General features: G+C 41.3%; 3 protein-coding genes across 7 annotated transcripts in view; 1 reads left to right on the top strand and 2 right to left on the bottom strand.

The window, feature by feature from the left end:
* The window catches only part of lepr (leptin receptor), a 44,000-nt gene that overhangs the window by 14,325 nt on the left and 5,817 nt on the right, over positions 1-23,858 (bottom strand). Inside the window, exons 1-8 of one of the 5 annotated variants that reach the window (XM_052073336.1) lie at positions 19,553-19,730; positions 17,901-17,953; positions 16,831-16,883; positions 15,834-16,058; positions 13,360-13,489; positions 8,336-8,523; positions 7,597-7,742; positions 4,541-4,682 (exon numbers count right to left, since the gene is read on the bottom strand). In XM_052073336.1, coding sequence (XP_051929296.1) covers positions 4,541-4,682; positions 7,597-7,742; positions 8,336-8,523; positions 13,360-13,489; positions 15,834-16,058; positions 16,831-16,883; positions 17,901-17,902 — 886 coding nt within the window. In that variant the 5' untranslated portion in view covers positions 17,903-17,953; positions 19,553-19,730. Of the gene's footprint in view, positions 1-4,540; positions 4,683-7,596; positions 7,743-8,335; positions 8,524-13,359; positions 13,490-15,833; positions 16,059-16,830; positions 16,884-17,900; positions 17,954-19,552; positions 19,731-23,858 lie in introns of those variants that run through there. The other 4 variants (XM_052073331.1, XM_052073333.1, XM_052073332.1 and 1 more) reach the window with 4 other exon arrangements.
* Positions 763-23,858, bottom strand: part of dnajc6 (DnaJ (Hsp40) homolog, subfamily C, member 6) — a 79,105-nt gene continuing 56,009 nt past the window's right edge. Inside the window, exon 19 of the transcript XR_007963628.1 lies at positions 763-1,087. The gene's annotated coding sequence lies outside the window, so the exon portion shown is untranslated. The remainder of the gene's footprint in view (positions 1,088-23,858) is intronic.
* The window catches only part of LOC127605691 (syncytin-A-like), a 41,808-nt gene continuing 23,164 nt past the window's right edge, over positions 5,215-23,858 (top strand). The window contains exon 1 of the mRNA XM_052073461.1: positions 5,215-5,454. The gene's annotated coding sequence lies outside the window, so the exon portion shown is untranslated. The remainder of the gene's footprint in view (positions 5,455-23,858) is intronic.

Raw genomic sequence — 23,858 nt, 5'->3', positions numbered from 1 at the left:
ACTTTGCGGACGGTTAATGTCATCTGGGCGCGACGGGTGTTCTCACCTCGTCTTTTGTCGCTCAACCGCTGTTCTCGAATTATTCATTCCCCTTTTGTGACCGAGTTTCGCCTTCTCCCCTGTGGTCGCCCACCTGTATTGACGTGCTAATTGTGGACTTCAACAGCCCTCCGGCCAGGTGGCCGGCGCCTTTGTGTGTAGGCATTTGGGGGTGCTGGATATGCACCCAAACGCTTCGATGTGCCCAAATAAATGAAACTTTAAACATGATACATTTTTGCTCATAGATTCTTCTAACAATAACACTTTAGTCGACAAAACCTTTTTTTTTTTAAACAAAATGAGCAAGTCAGGATTGAAGGTATGAAGAGCATGTTTTGCAGGACAACTTTTCCAGTAGCTTATCAGCGTGATTGAGGTATAATGTGTTTAAGTGGCACCATGATTTATTTGGCTTCATGCTGTCCGCAGCCAGCATTTTTTGACACAGTCAACACACCAATCTTTCCTCATATGTCTCCAACTGTAGTCACGGACAAGCCAAGCACTACGCTGCTATGCTTCATCATATTTCCTTGTTTTCGCTTTCAGGTGACTTTTTTGTCTCATTATCTCCGTCTCTCTCTGCCTTTCTTTTCATCCCTGTTAAAAAGAATCATGTTGTCTCCTGAGGCTTTTTTAATGCACTTCATACCACCTGCTTGGTGCCAAAGCAAACAAACAAACATAACCCTACACCATCCATCCATCCATCCATCCATCCATCATCTACCGCTTATCCGGGGCCGGGTCGCGGGGGCAACAGCTTTAGCAGGGAAGCCCAGACTTCCCTCTCCCTAGCTACTTCTTCCAGCTCTCCCCGGGGGATCCCGAGTCGTTCCCAGGCAAGCTGGGTGACATAGTCTCTCCAGCGTGTCCTGGGTCTTCCTCGGGGTCTCCTCCCGGTGGGACATGACCGGAACACCTCACCAGGGAGGCGCTCAGGAGGCATCCGAATCAGATGCCCAAGCCACCTCATCTGGCTCCTCTCGATGTGGAGGAGAAGCGGCTCGACTCTGAGCCCCTCCCGGATGACTGAGCTTCTCACCTTATCTCTAAGGGAGAGCCCGGACACCCTGCGGAGAAAACTCATTTCGGCCGCTTGTATCCGGGATCTCGTTCTTTCGGTCACGACCCATAGCTCGTGACCATAGATGAGGGTTGGGACGTAGATCGATCGGTAAATTGAGAGCTTCGCCCTTTGGCTCAGCTCCTTCTTCACCACGACAGACCGATACAACGTCCGCATCACAGCAGACGCTGCACCTATCCGCCTGTCGATCTCCCGCTCCCTCCTACCCCCACTCGTGAACAAGACCCCAAGATACTTGAACTCCTCCACTTGGGGCAAGATCTCCTCCCCGACCCGGAGGGGGCACTCCACCCTTTTCCGACTGAGGACCACGGTTTCAGATTTGGAGGTGCTGATTTTCATCCCAACCGCTTCACACTCGGCTGTGAAACGCTCCAGTGAGAGTTGGAGAGCCCCGTTTGAAGGAGCCAACAGCACCACATCATCTGCAAAAAGCAGGGATGCAATACTGCGGTCCCCAAAACGGACCCCATCAACGCTTCGGCTGCGCCTAGAAATTCTGTCCATAAAGGTTATGAACAGAATCGGCGACAAAGGGCAGCCTTGACGGAGTCCTACCCCCACTGGAAACGATTCCGACTTACTGCCGGCAATGCGAACCAAACTCTGACATCGGTGGTATAGTGACCGAACAGCCCGTATCAGGGGGTTCGGTACCCCATACCCACGAAGCACCCCCCACAGAACTCCCCGAGGGACACGGTCAAACGCCTTCTCCAAGTCCACAAAACACATGTAGACTGGTTGGGCGAATTCCCACATACCCTCAAGGACCCTGCTAAGGGTGTAGAGCTGGTCCACTGTTCCACGGCCGGGACGAAAACCACACTGCTCCTCCTCAATCTGAGGCTCGACTTCCCGACGGACCCTCCTCTCCAGCACCCCTGAATAGACCTTACCAGGGAGGCTGAGGAGTGTGATCCCTCTGTAGTTGGAACACACCCTCCGGTCCCCCTTTTTAAAAAGAGGGACTACCACCCCGGTCTGCCAATCCAGAGGCACTCTCCCTGTTGACCACGCGATGTTGCAGAGGCGTGTCAACCAGGACAGCCCCACAACATCCAGAGCCTTGAGGAACTCCGGGCGGATCTCATCCACCCCTGCGGCCTTGCCACCGAGGAGCTTTTTAACCACATCGGTGACTTCAACCACAGAGATAGGAGAGCCCACCTCAGAGTCCCCAGGCTCTGCTTCCTCCAAGGAAGGCGTGTTGGTGGAGTTGAGGAGGTCTTCGAAGTACTCTGCCCACCGGTTCACAACGTCCCGAGTCGAAGTCAGCAGCGCCCCATCCCCACAGTACACAGTGTTAGTGGTGCACTGCTTCCCCCTCCTGAGACGTCGGATGGTGGACCAGAATTTCCTCGAAGCCGTCCGGAAGTCGGCTTCCATGGCCTCACCGAACTCTTCCCACGCTCGGGTTTTTGCCTCGGCGACCACCGAAGCCGCGGTCCGCTTGGCCAGTCGATACCCGTCAGCTGCCTCTGGGGTCCCACAGGCCATAAAGGCTCGATAGGACTCCTTCTTCAGCTTGACGGCATCCCTTACTGCTGGTGTCCACCAGCGAGTACGGGGGTTGCCGCCACGACAGGCACCAACCACCTTACGGCCACAACTCAGATTGGCCGCCTCAACAATAGAGGCACGGAACACGGTCCACTCGGGCTCAATGTCCCCCGCCTCCCCCGGAACATGGGAAAAACTCTGTCGGAGGTGGGAGTTGAAACTCCTTCTGACAGGAGATTCCGCCAGACGCTCCCAACAAACCCTCACTATACGTTTGGGTCTGCCAGGACGGACCGGCATCTTCCCCCACCATCGGAGCCTACTCACCACGAGGTGGTGATCAGTTGACAGCTCCGCCCCTCTATTCACCCGAGTGTCCAGAACATGCGGCCGCAAATCCGATGATACAACTACAAAGTCGATCATCGAACTGCGGCCTTGGGTGTCCTGGTGCCAAGTGCACATATGGACACCCTTATGTTTGAAGAGCTATATTCCTTGCGCACTCTTTGACAATGAGGGTGCCACTGCCAACTGCTGTAGTTGATGTGAAGTTATACTTTACTCTATTTTCTTCTGGGAAAAAAAAACGCATGTTCCCCATAGTCACATGGACCTCACCCTGCCGTCATCGCACCGCGCCCCCCATTCTTTGGAAGGACTAGATTAATGCAGCGCAATGCAACACAGTCAGAAATTCTCTTTTTGAGAAGTTTATGTGGATGTTAGTATCGTAAGGCAGGGATCCCCAACAGCCGGGCAGTGCACTGGTACCGTTCCGCGGGTAATGTGGGCTTCTCGATCATGTGATAGGTTACCAAATAAAAAACAAAGTTCTTTGAAAAGTTTTTTCGGGAAGCGGAAAAGGCCCAGCCAGGAGACCGAAGAGGAACCTACGACTTTCAAGAAAGAGAAGGCTACATTTAATAGATAGTATCAGGCGTCCCATTTCAAATACGGCTTTATCTCAACGGGAGATTCACGTTCATTCATGATTCGTGTTTATTATGTTTCAAAAATACCACACTTTTCATGAAGGTCATATCATATTAAATTGTTGTATCCATCCGGCGTTAAAGGCCGGCCCCTGAAAATATTGTCTGACATGAAACCGGTCCATGGGGCAAAAAAGATTGGGGACCTCTGAGGTAAGGTGTGCACAAGGTAGCAGACCCAACATGTCAAATCTAAATCAGAGGTGCAATGATTAATCAATTGCGAATGAATTTTTTATAAAATTAATTGACAATAATTTTGCTAACCGATGAATCATTTCGAGACTTTGTTACACTTCAAATTCTCAGAATTTCTCAACAGTAAATATTTTCTTCATGAAAGCAGGATGATTATCTTAGTGTTTTTTCAAAATAGGACATTTGCAAACATTGACCTTTACTTTGAAAAACAATGATATTCATTTTGGCTAAACGCCTTATGTCAGACATCTTACGGACCAAACCAGGAACTAGACCATTATTAATTTATGTTTGTGCATCGTCTGCATTGCCAATTTCAAATAATGTACTGTTTTTAAAAAGTGAGTGCAAATTAAAACATGTTTAAAAAAATTAATCGAACAAATAATCAAAAGATTAATCGATTATTAAAATAATTGTGAATTGCAGCCGGCTGACTGAATGCAACACCTTGAGATTTTTTCACCTGACCATAAATGCATCATGATATAACCGAAATTAAGGTGAATATTTCTGATTTTAATGACAGCACAATAACACGTCCACTTCACTATTGAAAGTGTGGTTTGCTTCACCACAGCCTCAGTGACTAAAATCATTCAAATAATAAACAGCAAACAACAGTATACAGGTGTGTGTGTGTGTGTGTGTTGAATACCTTTACAATGTTAAGTTCCAATTAAACAAGCAAAACAGAAGTGTTTCTTACGGCCAAGGTAGATGTGATAGGGTTCACTCCAGTTACTCCACAATGGAGGATCATGTAGGTCAGAGCAGTGAACCTGCATGGTGTAGTTGACTTCGGGCTCCAGATCCAGACTCAGTCGGCGTTCCAGACCTGTAGACACCACCTGCAGCCAGCAGGGAGAGGTGAGAAAACACCAGCCTGATTAGCTATGTCAGTTGGCCTTACTCTGATACTAAGTTTTCCCAACACATAATTCTTAGAGCAATACGGTAGCAGGATGTGGATTGAAGTAAGTATTTCAGGAAATCTCATCTTCATCACATCTTCTCATAAATGAGGCCAACAATATGTTTCCATTTGACCTGGAATTCTAGAAAACACAGATGCAAATAAATGACAACAATACTGTATCTTGTTCACTGAATTTTGGGCTTTGTTCCGGGATGAATACATTTGCACAGAAAATGTCAGCTTGCTGAATGTGAAATGCCCCTCAAACTGACTGTCAAAAAGTAACACTCCATAAAAGCAAACGCTGAAAGTGGATGGATGACCTTGTGACCTGATTCATGAATAACATGTAGTCTTGCGCGTCACGTCATCGTCAGCTGTCAATTAAAAATCTTTTATTTAGTGACAATTAAAATAATTAGACCTGTGAGAAACCCTGTCAGGTCACTTTTTCACGACACAGCTTTACTCACCTTAGTTTGGGGCTGTCGGTTTTGTGCACCTCAATAATTGCGGCAAACTGCAAAAAGCATTCCGCATTTAAGACATCTCTCAGAACGGAGGGTCTCCTGAATTTACTTCTCTGCAGCTGGCCAAAGTACATTGGCACATTTTTATTCCAGAATAAGGAAACGTTGCAGTAAATGGAGACGGTGGAGTATAATAGTGCAGCACCCAGAGCTCAAGTCGTCTACCACAATCGGGTAAGCAAACAGCATGTGTGTTTATTTTGGTAATTTCAAGCTCCTGTTTACTTAGATTCCAGAAGTGATGAATGAAGGACAAACAGTGCCTGATGTCACCGGTTCAGCAGTGGCGGCTCGAGAAAGTTTTCACAGGGTGGCAGGAGGTTCAATTGGGAGGCAAAGGTTATGACACATGCATTAACACACACACCCATCAGATATTTTCCAAAACATCTTCAAGCCAATTTAAGGTAGTGGTTATTATGTTGGCCTTCAAAACAATTAAAAAATATCTGGGTCGAGTACCATTTAAAATGTTATGCCCACTGTATCTGTATTTATTTTGTCAGGAGTTTTGAGATATTTCCAATGCTAAACCAAAAGTGTGGGTGATATAAATCTCATGTCTCTTAATTGCAACGTTCCTCACTCCTCAAAATATTGAACACGACCCGGAAGTTGGTCACGTCGGCATATTAAGGAGCATCTCAATTAGCTATAACACGCATCAAGTTGCGAGGATTAAGCATCGAAGCGCTTCCATGGGATAGCTTAAACAGAGGGACGTCTGATGTCACCTCTGGTCATGTCCTGTAAGCTCCTCGAAGGTGATGTATGACAACGGGCATGTACCGTAAATGACGCAGGACTTGAAATAGTAGTAATCCCCGTTTGTGTCATTTCTTTATTATTTCAATATAAAACCACCACCTTACCAGCCTTCCGCAGGAACTAGCTGATGCCAGCTAGTAATGTATAAGCCACATAATTTATTTTTTGTCCGTATTTCTGAGTCCTTTTAAATATCCCATGGGCGCATTGGTGGTTGAACGGATGGTGTGGATGCACTTGAGAGAGACCAATCACATGAGTGGTGAAGCATAACAGTGTTTATACTCGACATTTTGCAACATAAACCATAAAATGGACATTTGTAGTCATGGTAATAATTCTGACATCCAGACGATGTATAGTATTAGAGACACGTGTCATCAATGACAACATTGAGGTGTGATGGATGCGTCTTGACAGGTCTTATTACCCCAAAACAATTCCATCTCCTCTCGCCTCACTCCTTTGACAATCTTGTTCCTCCTGAATACAGTATAATTTCTGGTGGGAGCTGCTAGCATGTAAACAGAGGAACAAGGAGTAAGGACCTGATATTAGAAAAATCAGATGAACCCATAGCCAGTCCAAGGGGAACTGGCTTTCAAAATAAAAGGTAGAACCATCACCCTTCCGTAAACTAAAATTATTAGACTTATTATAAAATATACCGTTTTTAATATCATCTAGGCAGGCGCCAAGAGAGACCGAGATACACACACACACACACACACACACACACGCACACACAAAGATAGATAGATAGAGAAAGAGAGAGGGGGGGGGGGCAAGAAGTATGCCTCCTTTTTGTGGCTTGTTTCGTCATCAGCTTTGGCCATTTTGTATCTGTTCATGTAAATAAACATGAGGTTACTGATTAAATCTCCCATGATCCCTGGAAGACGTTACAATACAGTATATTGCTTTCAAAAATTTGCTTAGGGTGGCAAAGCACCAAGCCTCGTTGTCTGCTCTATTAATAAAGTTAAAGCAGTGGCGCCTCATTAAACACAAGATACAGTGCCTAAAAATACTACTAACTGCATTTCACACACTTTGTCAGACTTGACAGACTATTTGAAAATATGCTAACACAGAGCAAACAAAAGTACATGAGAGCTTACCCCACTGTCTGTACCCAGCGTACGTAAAATGCACAGGAGTATTTTTTTAATTGGTGACGCATAGGAAACTACCATTTTTTCCTTGAAAGGAAAGTGATTAAAATATTGATAAATACTTGTCTATAGAAACAATATCAGTAACAGTTATGTATTTTTGAAATTAGTGTTAATAGATTGATATGGGTGGCAAATGAGGTGGTGAGGCATTTGACGAAGGTAGCAGCTACCACCCCTTGCCACCTGTAAAACCGCCTATGATCAGCACACTTGGAATCCCAATTGATCAGGTACTAGAAAAAGTCCCTCCAAGTACCTGTTTTATATCTATGTGAGCCCCTTTGAATAGGTGTCATTTGAATATTGTAAATGGAAATTTACACACAAAACAGCAACAAACAAAAAATGTGTACTAAGGATTTGTATTCACCTGCCATGAAGAATGAGTGTCATTTGAATATCGGACCTCATATCTTAAGGGACCAGAACCATCGTCTTTTGGCTCATCCCACTGCAAAATCAGTTCTGGCTTGATGGTCTGGAAATGTGAGAGGTTCAAAGGAGTTCTGGGTTTCACTGTAAGATAAAGTCATTGTATTTAAAAATCAAGCACTAATATTATCAGCCGGACAAGTACAAGCAAAATACTACACTTGGATTTTTTAAGATTACATTCATTCATTCATTCATTCATTTTCCGAACCGCTTTTATCCTCACTAGGGTCGCGGAGGGTGCTGGAGCCTATCCCAGCTGTCTTCGGGCAGTAGGCGGGGGACACCCTGAACCGGTTGCCAGCCAATCGCAGGGCACACAGAGACGAACAACGATCCGCACTCACACTCACACCTAGGGACAATTTTGAGTGTTCAATCAGCCTGCCATGCATGTTTTTGGAATGTGGGAGGAAACTGGAGTACCCGGAGAAAACCCACGCAGGCCTGGGGAGAAGATGCAAACTGCACACAGGGAGGTCGGAGCCGGGATCGAATCCACGACCTCTGCACTGTGAGAGGTTGACGTGCTAACCACTGGACCACCGGGCCGCCCCAAAAGCCAATTGTATACTTTAAAAATCAATCGATAGCTGGGCTTGAGAGAACTTTTCAAAATACTTTGACTGTACATAAACACGGAAAAACATGTTTAAAATAAGAGATTTCATTCTTACCAGGTCGAGCTGGTACGTTGAGCAGAATTGGTCTAGCTTCACAGCCGGATATGTTGACAGATAGAATGGAAACAAAACTTGTAGTGCCAATGGAAATGGAACACCTGGAGGAATCCTTTGTTTCACAGACAACAGATTCATGAGATTCCATACTCGTGTCATCGACTAATGGGTAATTTTTGTGGAACCTGGAAATGGAGACAAATGACAATAGACGTTGTTGAATATTTTATCAATGAATTGAATTGAATACAACTTTATTGTCAAATGTGCTCTATGTATGTGTGACATACAGCACAGATGAAATTTCTTCCCTCTCAACATAAAACAAGAGAAGCCGCTGCGGGTGTCCGCGCCGCCATCAAAAGAAAAGTTAACAAATGAAGTCACATAAATGAATGAAAGAAATGAAGTCATATATGTTTTGTTTAAATGACAGTAGATCACGTCTTAGCACACCTACATTTCAGGTAAATTTGGACCAATTTGTGTTTCTACCCTCTCCACTTGTTTGCTTTAACTTCTGAATGCTTTTAATATTGTTTTTTAAATTCTTTACAACACGTTATTTTTTTTAAATATAATTTACTATTATGGGCGGCCCGGTAGTCCAGTGGTTAGCACGTCGGCTTCACAGTGCAGAGGTACCGGGTTCGATTCCAGCTCCGGCCTCCCTGTGTGGAGTTTGCATGTTCTCCCCGGGCCTGCGTGGGTTTTCTCCGGGTGCTCCGGTTTCCTCCCACATTCCAAAAACATGCGTGGCAGGCTGATTGAACACTCTAAATTGTCCCTAGTTGTGAGTGTGAGTGCGAATGGTTGTTCGTTTCTGTGTGCCCTGCGATTGGCTGGCAACCGATTCAAGGTGTCCCCTGCCTACTGCCCGAAGACAGCTGGGATAGGCTCCAGCACCCCCCGCGACCCTAGTGAGGATCAAGCGGCTCGGAAGATGAATGAATGAATGAATGAATTTACTATTATTGTTATGATACTTTTTTTACGTTTGAATTTCTCATGTGAATTAAAATAACCTTGGAATATTACAGAATATGTTGAAGGGAAGGGTGGCCTAATTGGCTGGTTAGCGCGTCTGCCTCACAGTCCAGAGAAGCAGGGTTCGATTCCGACTCCGGCCTTCCTGTGTGGAGTTTGCATGTTCTCCCCGTGGTGCCTGTGTGGGTTTTCTCCGGGTACTCCGGTTTCATCATATTTCAAAAACATGCATGGCAGGTTAATGGAACATTCTAAATTGTCCCTGGATGTGAGTGAGTGTGCGAATGCTTGTCTTATCTTATCTTATCTTATCTTATCTATGTGTGCGCTTCGATTTGCTGGATTGGCTGGCAACCAGTTCGGAGTGTCCCCTGCCTACTGCTTGAAGACAGCTGGGATAGGCTCCAGCATGTCCTGCAACCCTTGTATGGATGGATCGATGGATGGATATTGAAGGGAAAGATCATATTTGACTGTGATAACAGGAAGGCAATAAGGGTAAATGGCCTAACAGCTGACGCATACTTTAACATGGTCACAGGCAGGCAGTCTGAGGATTCAACCTGCCACCTTCGGGAGGCTCTAGCAACTGAGCCAAACCACACCAGGATCAACATGCACATTCAAATAACTCAGAGGAGTTTTAAATGTGTCCTTTATAACCACGCATAGAAAAAGCCAGGGGCCTGAGTATAATTAAGTGACTTCACATTAGCAGATCAAAGGGATGTAAGTGCCTAAATTTCACAATGTGGTGACTGAAAAGAATTACAGGCTGTCCATGTGCAACCAGCCGAAGTCTCTTCAACTGTAAAAAACATACCATATTGGCCCGAATGTAAGACAAGTGTTTTTTGCATTGAAATAAGACGTTATACCCATTCACAACGCTAGTTGGCGCCAGATATCATTGAAGCGAATGCTGAACTTGACTACCCAGGCCAAAGTGAACCCCTGAGGCAAAATAACATGCTTTTTCTCTCAAATATATTGTTATAATCATTTGTTTCTGATGTAATTATTGTATTGTAAACTGTAATTATTTTCTGCATAAAAATTAATTTGGTGTTCAAAAAGTATTTTTTCAAACTTGAGTCTTGAAAAAGAGGGGGTCGTCTTAGAATCAAGGCTGTCTTATATTCGGGCTCCGGGTTGGCCTAAGCTCAATGCTGAGCACTCAAACTCCGCTGCCGAGCCTCTCTGCCCCCGACGCCAGAGCCATAACACTGAGCCAATCTGGAACAACTAATTTGGGACCGTTGCATTTTCTTAAACACGGAAACCTGGTTACATGCTCAGATTCCTCACACTTCAGTGCAACTGTATTTGAGGGTTGCTGCGACACAAAGTGAAAGTTTCATCGCCACATTATGATGCCCAATAATGCACAGACTACAACTAAACAACAAATGTACTGTACGTTGATGACTCTAAGGCGGTCATGTCCGGGGGCCAAATCCGGCCCGCGGTCGAATTTCATCCGGCCCTCGGCCCCTGTCATAAAATCAGTGCCGTCTGGCCCGCAGGTTGGGCGCAATGGAACACGTGTTGCATTGACTGAGGTCTCGTAGACTGGTGAGTCATGTTTCATAGAGTACTGCTTCCCTCTAGTGGCTAGTGGCTTGTAAATTTCCCCATTGTGGGACAAATAAAGAATATCTTATCTTATCTTATCTTAAATGAGTAATAGCATTCACTAAATGAGTAATAGCATTTAGACACTAGAGGGCATCACTCACGAGTTAACAAGACATCACTCCGTCTTTATATTTGTAAGCTTTTGTTAAATTGTTAATTATTATCATTTTATATTCATGCATTATATTCTTTTATGTTAGTTACCTTAATTATACTCTGTTTAATACGTCCTGAAATATTCTTAGGTTGCTTACATGTGATTGGAGAAGAAAAACAGGAAGGCGGGTCGTTACCGGAAGGGGGAGTGTTGGTTGGAGTGTTAGCGGGGAGCGGTTGAGGAGAGAAAAATAAAAAAAGAGAAAGAGCTGTGTTCAAACGAAGTCGTCCTCTCCTTTTTTGCCCATTCTAAACGTAGAGCAATCCATTTAAAACCTGCGAACCCTTCAACTTACATATTGACTGATATGTCATATTTCAAATGATCCTTGCAGTTGTGGTTATGTGTATTGCTTGTTCATTTCCCTGTTGTTCGAGTCAAAGGTTTTGTGACTATTGAAAAGTCATGGTGATACATTTTATGTTTCAAATCAATCAATTTGCACTCAGGAGACTTCTGTTTAAGAAAAAGTCAAGTGAATAAGCAGTTGCATGTGATATACCTGTTTCAAATGAACCAAAATAAATTCTTAAGATTGTTGAAATTAAAATAAAAAAGGAAACGTGAAACAGACTGGCTTACTAAAATTTGTTGAACAATATTGTTGTTCAATGTAAAGAATGTCAGCCAAGGTCGGCCCCCCGACATTTTACCACATAAAATCTGGCCCCCTTGGCAAAAAGTTTGGACACCCCTGCTCTAAGGATAAGTGGTTCAGAAAATGGATGATAGCAAACTCTATGGCAATGCACTGTGTCGTTACTGTCATCACAGTATTAATACCTGGCTCTTTGAAGTGTAGCTATGGTGAGTGAATATTGAATCATTTTTTAAAATGTTGGTCCTTGAAAGCATCTGCACATGAAAATGACCCCTTAGCATGAAATTGAGGTCCTGCGTTTATATTTAAAAATGTGTGTGCAACATGTATGTATGTGCCTTGTGTAAAGGTCACTGCTAAGTAAATGAGTCAGAGCATTTTTTTCTTTAAAGCAGTAATATGCAATATATATATACAGTAAAAAAACTGAACATTCCTGCATTAATCTTCCTAACAGAAATGATATTTTGTTCAGAAAGATAGGGTGAAAGGAAGAAGGAAGGAATTAAGAGACACATTGTTTTACTACAGATAGTATTGTATGTGGTGTGTTTAAATTGTTGAATGCTGTTGTTAAAAATTAACAGTCCGTGAATCTTTGTTATTGGATTACATTTTTGTTTCTCCAAGCTATTTTATTTGTCCTCATTTAAATTCAAGCTTTCCATATCCTTGAGAAGTAAAATATAATTGCACATTAAAAGGATGTACTTTCATTATTTTTGCTCTTATGTCATTAGAACTAAGATCGGTCCTAAAAAATCTAGCCCGACCCGAACCGGCCCAAGGGTATTTAAGCCCAACCTGGGCCGAGCCCGATCACTTAGCTTGATTTACAGGCCCGAGCCCGAGGCAAACCCGACATTTTATATTTTATTTGTGAGGACTCGGGAGGAGGAGGGGTGATTTCTGATAACAAAGCCTGTCTTTTGGAACGAAATCTAAGTTAAACAAGACTGTATAAACATTTACATCTTTTATATTTCTCTTTCTGAAGAGGTTACATTAACCGACAATTTTCTATCATTGACGGATTTTTTTTAAGAGTGGACGGGGAAAGGCCGTCCGTCATTTTGACGGGTTGAAAATTGGGCCGTAAACCGCCGCAGCAGTACGTCCTTAAGAATCTAGCACTGCACTGTAAGAGAGAAGCAGAGAGACAAAAAAGAATAATGATGGGTGGATCATAGACAGAGGCAGAAAGGAGTTCTTGGAATTGTCATTCCAATAGTTTAGTACAGTACGTGTTGTGATGAGGTTACTTCTGTTTTTTTGCGAACCACGGTCTCTCGTGGCCAAAACTGTTCATGGCCTCGGAAAAAAAAAAAAGTCAGCGCGAGATAAGCCCGACCCGACCCGAACCCAAACCAATGATTGACATTTTAAGGCCCAACCCGACCCGGCCAGATCTTACCTCTATATGACATCAGTCTATCAATGGCATTTTAAACAGCAACAAACAAACAATACTACCATTTATCGTGATAGTTGTGGGAAAATATATTGTCTGGAAAAATTGTTATTGTGAAAGGCCTACCAATAAATAATGTAAATACAGTCCACAGACGAAAAGAAAAAAAAATCTGATATAAATCGGATTTCTTTAAAAAAAAAAAGGAATAAAACAAGAGCACTCACATCAAGCGCTGTAGGCTAAATGCCACAACAGCAGAGTTCAGCCTGGCTGAAGGAAGTCTGGGAACTCCCAAATCACACGTCAAAGTTTTCCAGTTTTCGTCAATTCTGCACAGGATGTTCAAACAGGTGCCTGTCAAGACATTGACAATACATTCTCATGAGATTGAATCTTGCAAAGCAGCAACAATTAAGCGCTATTCCTATTTAGGACTTTCAGAATATCGGTCATTTGGAAATTCCAAAATTGAGGGCTATTTGAATGAGGTCATGAAGAATCAATATTTTGATCCACATTTACTGCCAATTCTTGATCATTTAACGAACGTGTCTGTATATTATGATTGATTTATTTTATTGAGCATATAAACACTTTACAAGACACAATAAATATTGGAAGAAAAAGACCAATCATAAATACTTGTCAGAGTTCAACTCAGTTCACATATTTCTAGGGAGGAGGAAGAAGTACAAAACTTATCTAGTCCTGCCCATTGTTCTCTATATATTTCTCGTATCAAATTGTAACACTTGTAAATAATTTATATTGAAAAAGGACGCCGGCGTGGAACAGAAACCAACAAAACAAAACACGCTTCTTCTTAACACAATTATAAGTGAGGCTTGTGAACACATTCAGCTGTATAAGATATCCTGCAGCAACATGTGGCAAAGATTTTTGTCGACATGATTATTTAAAAAAAATAGAATAAAAATGAAAATAAAAAGAGAGAGACTAATAATTAGATACAGATGTGGTGAACACACCGAACATTTTGCAAAAATATTATTTTAAACCAGTTTGTTTAGAGACATGAATAGAATCATCAATGATTATTATAATTATTTATATCTATTTTTTTCACATCAAATGTGAGTAAATTGTCATTTTCGTACATGGATACAATTTGTGCACATACTAGGATGTTAGCCAGTTTACACATAAACTGAGTTGTGAAACCAATTTGATTGACAGCCATGTAAGAATCGGTATGAAAATCATCTCTGTCTGCCAAGCATGGAAAAACACACAAAAAATGTGTCTCCAGTAGAAACTTTTCTTGGGTGCTAAAGATAACTAAGGCCTGACATATGCTGACATGTTACCTTCCCTGTCAGAAGATGAAAGGTGATAAGCAGATTGATGTGCGTTTCACAGCAAACCAGTCGTCTACCCTACATTGTCAGCCGCACGCATTATGAAGATAATGCGGACAATCATATGGGTAAACAATTATGACAATATTTCTTCATCATTTCTCCAAAATGAAGCGGTTAAAGACGCATAGTATTCTGTCTAATACAATAAAGGTAAAGGCTTGATCTCATCATAGCGATGTATTGGATCACAGCACAAGAGTCGCGGTCAGCCACCTCAACCACATGCTGCAGGGAATGCCAGATAAAAAGCCAATAAAGTGTAATGAGCCCGTGGGAGTGATCTTTCCAGGGACAAGCGATGCATGGGTAGCAGGCTCAGCCGTGAAGTGGAAGATGAGCAGGAGTTGCATCATCACCCCTTTGGATTGGTCTATCAAAAGCTTCTTTTTTCTTAACAGTCACCGCTATGTTCCTTCATTCAGTGATTGCTGTTTGCACTTAACTGAGTCAGTCAACATGCAGCACACTCAAAAAAAAGAGAAAACACTTTTATCTTTCCGAAAGGGATACTGTCCATAGAGCAAAATCTCAATGTTTTGTCTTTAGACCTCACACAACCAAGACCATTATCTGTGCAACAAATAGTATGGCTCTCTGTGGTTTTTAAATTCAACTCAAATGAACTGGGCACAACGTGGATATCAATTAAAATGTATTCATAACTTAGGGTCATGGTTGCATGAAAACAATGTGTGTCAGGGAAGGCTAAGTGGTGGCCTAACCGCACTCTGAGTGGCCCCTTATTTTTTTTTCTGATCCCCTTAATTATCCAAAAAATGCATCTAAACATTCGCTGTATGTTTTTCATGAAAAAAGGGGGTAAATGGAGAAAACACTCTCAGAAAAACTGGGACAAACAAAAATATTTCTGAGTATTGAAAAAAAAAACCTGCAAATTTTAATTTGTTGTTGCCGAACTTAAAATATGCATCAAATGTAATTTTAAGTTGTAATATAACCATTCACCACTAGATGGAAGACGTGGCTTTGTTATATTAGTTTATGTATATTTTTTGCGGTTTTGAATTGTTAATCGGGACAAACATAGAAATCTAAATATTTTGATGGAGTTGATTTTTGTGAGAAAAAAAATTGCTCTTTTTTGGGGGGGGTGAAATTTTTCTGCATAAGAAGTTGATTTTGCATAATCCTTCTATACTGTAACTACGAAACAATTAGCAACATTCATAAAATAAACAATGTACGGACAGCTAACAAAAAAAGATTCAACATCGTACAAAATGTAGCAGAATGATCCAGAAATGTGTGGAATTACAATTTGTACAAATATGAATAATTATCAAAAGGCATTTTACCGCCAGAGGCTTTGTAAAGACTTGATCCAGTTGAAATGCTCCTTAAGTAGCAGTCAGGGTGTTGTGAGAGCATTGATTCAGAACGGATTCTCTCGGGTGTCGGCGTGCTGCTCCCCTCCCCCCCCTGCGCTGAAGTTGAGTCATAGCACACTTGGTCCTGCCACGGCAAGTCCAGCACACCTGAAAGGAGTCCTGCTCTTTCCTCAGCCTTCAAGTACAGAGTTCCTAGTGACGGGAGAGGCAGAGGGGTTAACAGTGGTTCTCCTGTCCCTTCATTTTGACAGCATTTGTTCAATCCAAGTTTTTTATGCAAAGAGTGCAGAAAGTGTCATGACTACGACATGACATGTGACAGGAGGCATGTATAGCATTGCTGTGTACCTGACAAATGATACTGCTCGGGTTTAAGTCATCTCATTTGTCTTCAAAATGGAAGAGCGCTCACTTTATGTTATTCTTCTTCCCGCCCCACTTAAGCAAAACCGTATCTTCTCTCACAATCCATCAAGTGTGTCAGAAATGGAATGAGTGGTAAGATTATTGCGGGACTTCACACAACATGCCCAGTGTTACCTCATCACATACCAATTGATCTGAAAGGTCACTTTTAAAGATAAAAGTGAAAGTTCCCAAAGTTTATTTTGCTTTTGGTTTTTACTCTTGACTTCGATTACCAGTCCTTTTTGTGTCATTTTTGAATGAGCAGCAAAACCTTCTTTTACAAATTGGGGGTGATGTTGTGACGGATTGTATTTAATCTACAAAACGAAATTTCAATGAAAACAAAGAAAAATAGAAGACAATGATTTGCGAATCATTTTCAGCCCACATTCACTTCAATACAATACAAAGAACAGATATTTCATGTCCAAAACGATTGCCTTTACTGGGTTGTTTTCATCTATATACTCATTTTGAATATGAGGCGAGATTAAAATATTGATAGCAACATTGTATCCTGACGATTTAACAGCTCACAGTACGAGGTAAAACTCACCAGTGAGTATCAGAAAAACAAGGATGAGGACAGACAACATTGCTGATTGAGCCCTGTGGAGAGACACAGAACCGATATGTGAGGAAAAAAAGAAACGCTTCATTTTACGGTCGCCAAGTTTATTAATTTAGCAGGTGTTAAGCATAAAGTACATGATCAAGAGGCCAACCATATTTAACTCTACAGATGAACTCTATGAACTTATGGAACACATGCAAACCAGAATTTTAAATGGGTTTCAAAAGCTGTTCCATCACTAGTGCGTATGCGTGTTTGCGCTAACTGAGCAGCGAGCAAGATGACTGACAGGAGAGAATGCCGATGACAAGCATAATACAATGCAATGTCTAACTCTGACTGGCATTGGCATTGTTTGCTTCCTTACCAGAAGCTCCAAAGGAGAGGCTCTCATTCTAAAAGCGATTAAGATTAAGATACATGTATCCTTCATATGTCCCACACTGGGGAAATTTATATTATTAGATTATTATTATTAGATTAAGAGCACACGGTGTTGGATCAGCAGTGTGACAGCGGACGTTAGAAAACAAATATTACAATTCGGTGTTTTACAAATAAAACAAAAACTGAGAGACACTGAAACAATTTTTTTCCACCACACAAACCACACCAAAAAATAGGTAGAGCATGAAAACGTTGACTATAACTGCTTGTTGTCATGCACATTTGAGCCATGTTTGATCAAGTAAATAAGCTCACAGCTGATCCTGTGATGGACCAGAAATTTCTCGCAATCTTATAATAGACCAGCTCTACTCAAAGGTCTGCATTTTGACCAGAGAAAACCTAATCGGAAGGGGATCATTACTTGATAGAAACAACCAGTCAAATATTTATATTGCCTTTTAATTTTCTTATAATGAAGAAGTTTATAATTACTAAACCTGATATTAATGCACTAATTAACTCCCTTGTCCTACTCATGATGTCAGATGCTGTTTAAAAGCCACCCTCTGTCGTCAGTTTGCACAGTCATGCTTTCACACCGAATTAGTTCATTTCCACAGTAAAACTCTCACTGATGGCGATGACTACGTGTCGCTACTTACATTGCTGTATTCAAAGCGTGGGCATGGCTTTGATGGACTTGTTCTCGCTTTTACTGCATGAACAAGAAAAAGCGATTTGAGATTTTTTCATCTCTGTTGTAAAAATAAACAAAGAACAAAAACACAGTTTTCACCTCAAAGGTCATCAACATAATGAACATGGACCGCTTTGAGAAAATAACAAGTTTGATAAGAACATTTTGGAGGAAACTCCATGTCAATTCTAAATGATTTGCATTAATTGAGCGGGGAAAAAAGCAGGAGGGCATATGACTTCAGAAGAAATGGTAAGCACACATGTTGATCAATTCAGATAAACGCTCGACTTGAGGCAAAATGGAAAACATCCCCCAAAAACATGTGAAGGTCAGTGCATGCGAGTACTGGATTTGTAAATGTGTTAAAGTTGAAGACACACAACAGAGGCTGCTTTCGTAACAGAAGTTGCAGCCATTTCAGTACAAATTACCATAACACAATGGCATCAGTTATGCTCAACACAAATTTCCTTTGGGGAATTTCGAATTCTCCAGATGTCCCAAAAAGAATGTTATGAAGAGTCACACGGCGGCAATTTCTGCAATTACTTTTCCAAGAGACGTGGTGAAGTGACATGGCTTGAGAAGACTACTGTGGCCGAGTAACTAATTGATAAAAAGTGAAAATCTGATTCAAATTTTGGTTATGCAATACTAACACTTTAATGTGCATATGTAACGGTAGCCATTACTACGGTCATCGACGACACAGTAGAAAAAAACTAAGCTCTCAACCATCTACTTTTGACAGCATTGTATATCAGCAGAAAGACAACAAAAGATACGCAATATTGTCTCATGCAAATATTGTTGCATTTAAGCATTCTGCACTCACTCATCCATTTTTGATATCACTTGTCCCTTTTAGGGTTGGTGGAATCCACTCTGGATTAGTCGACAGTCAGTCAAAGGGTGCATAAAAAGACAGACAAACGTTCACTATTGCAATCAAATGCAGCTAAGGACTGAAAGGACCTGCTTCACAATAGGTCCCTCTTCTACTTTTTAATCATACACATCTGTGAATATAATCTTTGGAAACTACGTTATTACATTAGGCACAAGTGAGCCATTTGTGCCTTGTGTATTTTCCACGTGTAAAGTAAGATCATGGTTCCTGTCCTGAAGGCTTTTTGCCAACTACCCATGCATGGTCTGACTCACCGTGCCCTGCCAGTGGGAAAATGCTGCCTGGTGCAAACAGGGGAATGGTTTCTCTACATGTACTGTTTTGTCACTATCAGTACCCCTCTTCATGATGATTATGATCATCACCAACAAAATATGTCCGACAAAAAAAAAAATTAAATGAGAACAACAATTAACTCCCAAGGCGGGCCAAGTACGTAAAATCTATCAAGAAAGTGCATTTAGTAGTAGTAGTTGTTGTATTACAAGAACTGACCAGACCGTTTTAGATTTATGAAGAATACAAATCACATGCTTACTCTTTGTCTCTCACGTTAGTAAAGTCATACCAAAAAAAGATCAATGAAAAAGTGGAAGGCAAATTAAAGTATCAGCGGGACAGAGAGCAGAGGAAAGGAATTTAAACCACCGTGACAATAAAGAGCGCAACAAAACAAAGTCGCAGTAAAAACAATTTGCTCTTACATCAGCAGGTTGCTCTCCTGGTCTTGTTCGGTATGTTCGCCTCAAGTTTTAAATCCTCACTAAAGGCGTGAAAACAACTGGAGTTTAGTGTTCACGGTTGCTAAGCTGTTAATGCTTCACCACTCGCGCCCTCGTCTCGATTGGTAGCAGACCTGAGTGAAGCAGTCCAGCTGAAGGGAAGCGGTATAGTGACGTCACACAATATGGATCCCACGGAGACATTAAGGTAACCTCGGAAATTCGCACTTTTAACGGGAAACGTCATAAGTCTGCTTCAGACGTTAAATTTCTTGGTTTGATTTTTTTAAATTATGTATTTGTTGTGTTTTACAGCTGCATAACCTACTCACATGTTTACTATATGCATGAAGTTTCCACAGCTACGTTGCCAGAGGTGACAAAAAATACTTTTCTCACACTCTAGTTAAGTATGCTACAGATATTGGTGTTCAAATAACAAAAAAGATTAATAAAAACTAAAAGCAAAAAAAGTATTGATTCTGAAAGCAAAAAAATGGTTCACACAGTCAGTTATGTACAATCCCCATTTTGAAAACAAAAAACATTTGCATATAAAATAGTTCCCCTCTTTCAATATCTTGTACTGTGTATTGCTCTACAGAGAAAAAAAAATTGAAATGCTCCCACACAGCATGCTCCCATTGCTTTACTAATGTCACGAACACGGTAACAACAACAAAAACTTAATAAAAACATAGCAACAACATGCAGTTTTTAAGATGGCACAAGACAAAACACATTTGCCAGGAATATTATTCTAGATTATATCATCAAACAATTTTCTTATATAAGGGCATGAATAAGTATTGTCTTGTTCTCTGTTGTATCGTTATCATGAATACTTATGTTCCTCTGTGTCATTCCTGTCCCTAAGATTTCACTCAGTCTATCAATCAATACCCCAACCACAGTTGACTTTTCCTCTCTCCATTTATGTATTTCTTGTTCACATTATGCATGCAGTTATCAACTGCGGAGGTTGGAAATAAATTCTCCCCAAGCCCGCACTCCAAAATCATGCATGCACTTTAGGTTCATTGAAGATTTTTTTTTCTGAGTCAGTGCGTGTATGGTTCTTTCTATCCAGTACAGGCACAGTGCAATTGGCTGAGTACCAATCTAGGGTTCACAGAGCACAGTATCTTTGCCAAAGTAAGCGTGGAGAGGCTATAACTCACCTACGACCCTAATGAGCACAATCTCAATTGAAAATGGATGATTTAATTACAATGGCGACAATAAAATAATCTTTATTCGCCCAACATGGGGTAAATTTGCAATCAGTTTACTTAACTATTCAATTGAAGTAGTGGTGAATACGGTATTATGACGTCATGGCCACGGTAAACAGTACTGTGAGTGATGAAATCCTGCAAAAAAAGGAGTATATTCAGTGCATGGTTTGAGTGTATTGCAGGTTAGACAAACCTCATCAAGAAGTAGATGCACTTTTTACTTCAACAACTCTTTAAATCCATATTCACATTGATCACCAGAAGGGTTGCCACTTATAATACTACATGATCATAAAATCCTGTTGATTTTGCCTTTTTAACACAGCAAAATATTACTGATAGTTACTGATAGAACATTTGTGTGTGTCTACAGAAATCAAGTTTAGTCACAACTGAGTGAGGAAGTCCAATGACTGTGTTTTGACAAGGACAAAAACAGCCAATCAAAGCAAATAAATGACAATACATGATAAATAATGACCCTTACTGAGTGCAAAATTAGATTAGATATTCTGAAGCAACACTGGAGCATCTAGCAACAGGATGGGACTGACACCAAGCTAAAGACAGCCATTAAAATCATCTCTTTTGCCATCATTTGATTGTGAAATTAATGTACCCCCATAATGATGCTGCTCAGAGCGGTAGATTTGCATGAACAGAAGCTCTTCCCATTCTCACAGCACAGTGACACATCCTTTCTTCGTCATAAAGTTTGAATGTGATTGTTAAAAGTTGCATTTTGGACTTTGAGGCATTCTGAAAAATAGAAGTACAATGCTTGTGGGCGGCGGCACGTCCTCCTCATGGTGCAGCGGTGGAGGCTTTGATTTCAGCTGCGGCCTTCCTGCGTGGCCTTTGCATGTTCTCCCCGTGCGTGGGTTTTCTTCCCACATTTCAAAAACATGCATTGCAGGATAATGGAGTACTCTAAACTGCCCCTAGATGTGACTGCGAGTGCAAAGGGTTGTTCGTCTATGTGTGATTGGCTGTGATTGGCTGGCAACCAGTACAGGGTGTACCCCACCTACTTCCCAAAGACATCAGGGATGGGCTCCAGCACACCCGCGACCTTTGTGAGGATAAGAAAATGGTTGGAATGTTTGGATGGATGCTCGTGGGCTACACAGAGTGGACTTGCGGATTTGAAAATGTTACGGTCTGATCCATATCTTAAACTGAAACAATGAAATCATGTGGGATCATAAAATTATTTTGTACACAACTCAATTGCTGCAGTGACTTGACGTAGATAATCTGAAAACACGCTTGAACCTACGCAGATTTACAGCCTCTGACAACACTCTTCCAGTGACTTGAATGTTGTCCTTCTGTGGCGCACTAGGGTATTTTCAGAAAAAAAAATCACGTGGAAAAATTCTTCAAATTCTTACTTTTATTCCTCAACAGTGAATGATTTATACTATTATTAGTAACAAGGACATTCCTTCCTTCCAGACAGCGTATTATTGAGGAGACATTTGGAAAGCAAAGTTAACTTCAGTGTGGCTTAATATCCACATCTGGATGGAATTTCTTTTCACTCAAGCAGCTGGTTACTTTGATGAATTTAGGGAGCGGACAAACTTCCATGGTATTAAAAGCACTTCACTGGATAGTTGGTTTATTTTGCACATTTTAGGCAATTACAGAATTGGAAGGAATTTGACTCTTGACTGAAAAAGATCATGTACTTCTGTGTTGACAAAGTAAAGTGCTTCTACTTCTTAAAACCTTGGTGTATTTATATTTACCCATTCGATCGAATTTAAGTGGTTGAACATATATATGTATTAGAGCTGTCAGTTTAGTGCGTTTTTATTGGCATTAATTTAAATGAATTTTAACGGGATTAAAATTTTTCTCGCGAGATTAACGCGGCACACGTCACAAGCGGATGTTACGTTGCTCTATAAATACACCAGAAACAAAACAACAAGCGCGCTGCAGAAGTCCACGCCCATGTCTGTTTTGCCAGCCATGGCAGCGCGAGACACCGAAAACGGATACCTAAAGAGTTTATGAATGGAAAATTTACTTTTAAAAAGTTGCCATATTGCTCCACTGATAAGACCAAAGTTATATGTTCTTCTCTCTCTCTCTGTATCATACAGGTATACGATGTATGCCTCTGACGCGATTTTACGTGTTTGGAACTATTTTGTGTGGAAGGTTACAGTGTTCTGTGTCTATGTAAATAGAGTGGGTGGAGCTTCTCTATGTTCGTCTGACAGTGACAGTGCCCTACAGTGGTAGCGACCTAGCGAAAGTAAAATGTCTCCAGTGTTGTCATCGAACCAAGTGTAGTCATTCGAAATGAGGTCTACACAAAACCATAAAGAGACTTCCGCGCAAGTAGAACCAATACAATCAACATAGCCTGACTGTGTTAGGGGGAGTGAACCCCCCCCCTCCTTTCAGAATGGTTTGCCCCTGCAGCACTGGGGAAGTGCGTGTGCTTGTTTGTACGGCCGGCAGTTTCCAATACAGCGGCACATAATGAACACTGTTGTCCGGTGTCTCGTTATTCTTCAACAAACATACAGAAACAGACTGCAGTGTTCAAAGCAAACTTGAGAAAAACGAAGTATGCAACCATGGTTTAAATCCACTATAGGCCGAGTACTAGTTTACCTTAGATGTGCACTTTACAATGTTATATTGCTCTATTTTGATTTCATAAAAAAAACGCTGTTAAAGCAGCTGTTGTGTGACAAAATATTTTTTTCACCATTATTGATGGACAGTAATATTGTGTGTTAGATTATGTGTGAATAACTGCACCAAGTGAAAAATGTTCATGTAAAATTGAAAATCGAATTTGTTATTTCAGTAAATATTTGCATTTGGCTCATAGAAAACTGATTCATGATTCCATGTTGATGAGAGCATTAAAATGGGGGAAAAATATGACAAAAAATGTAAAAGGAAATTCAGAAACGATAAAAAATGTGTGCGTAATCACGATTAATTTTTTAGTTGATTTGAGTTAATTATGACAGTTGCATTTTTAATTAGATTAAATATTTTAATCGTTTGACAGCTCTAAT

This window comes from Hippocampus zosterae, chromosome 8 (assembly GCF_025434085.1).
Source record: "Hippocampus zosterae strain Florida chromosome 8, ASM2543408v3, whole genome shotgun sequence".
NCBI classification, from domain to species: domain Eukaryota; kingdom Metazoa; phylum Chordata; class Actinopteri; order Syngnathiformes; family Syngnathidae; genus Hippocampus; species Hippocampus zosterae.
Note: the sequence above shows the minus strand (reverse complement) of the source record. Positions and strands in the feature narration are given on the sequence as shown.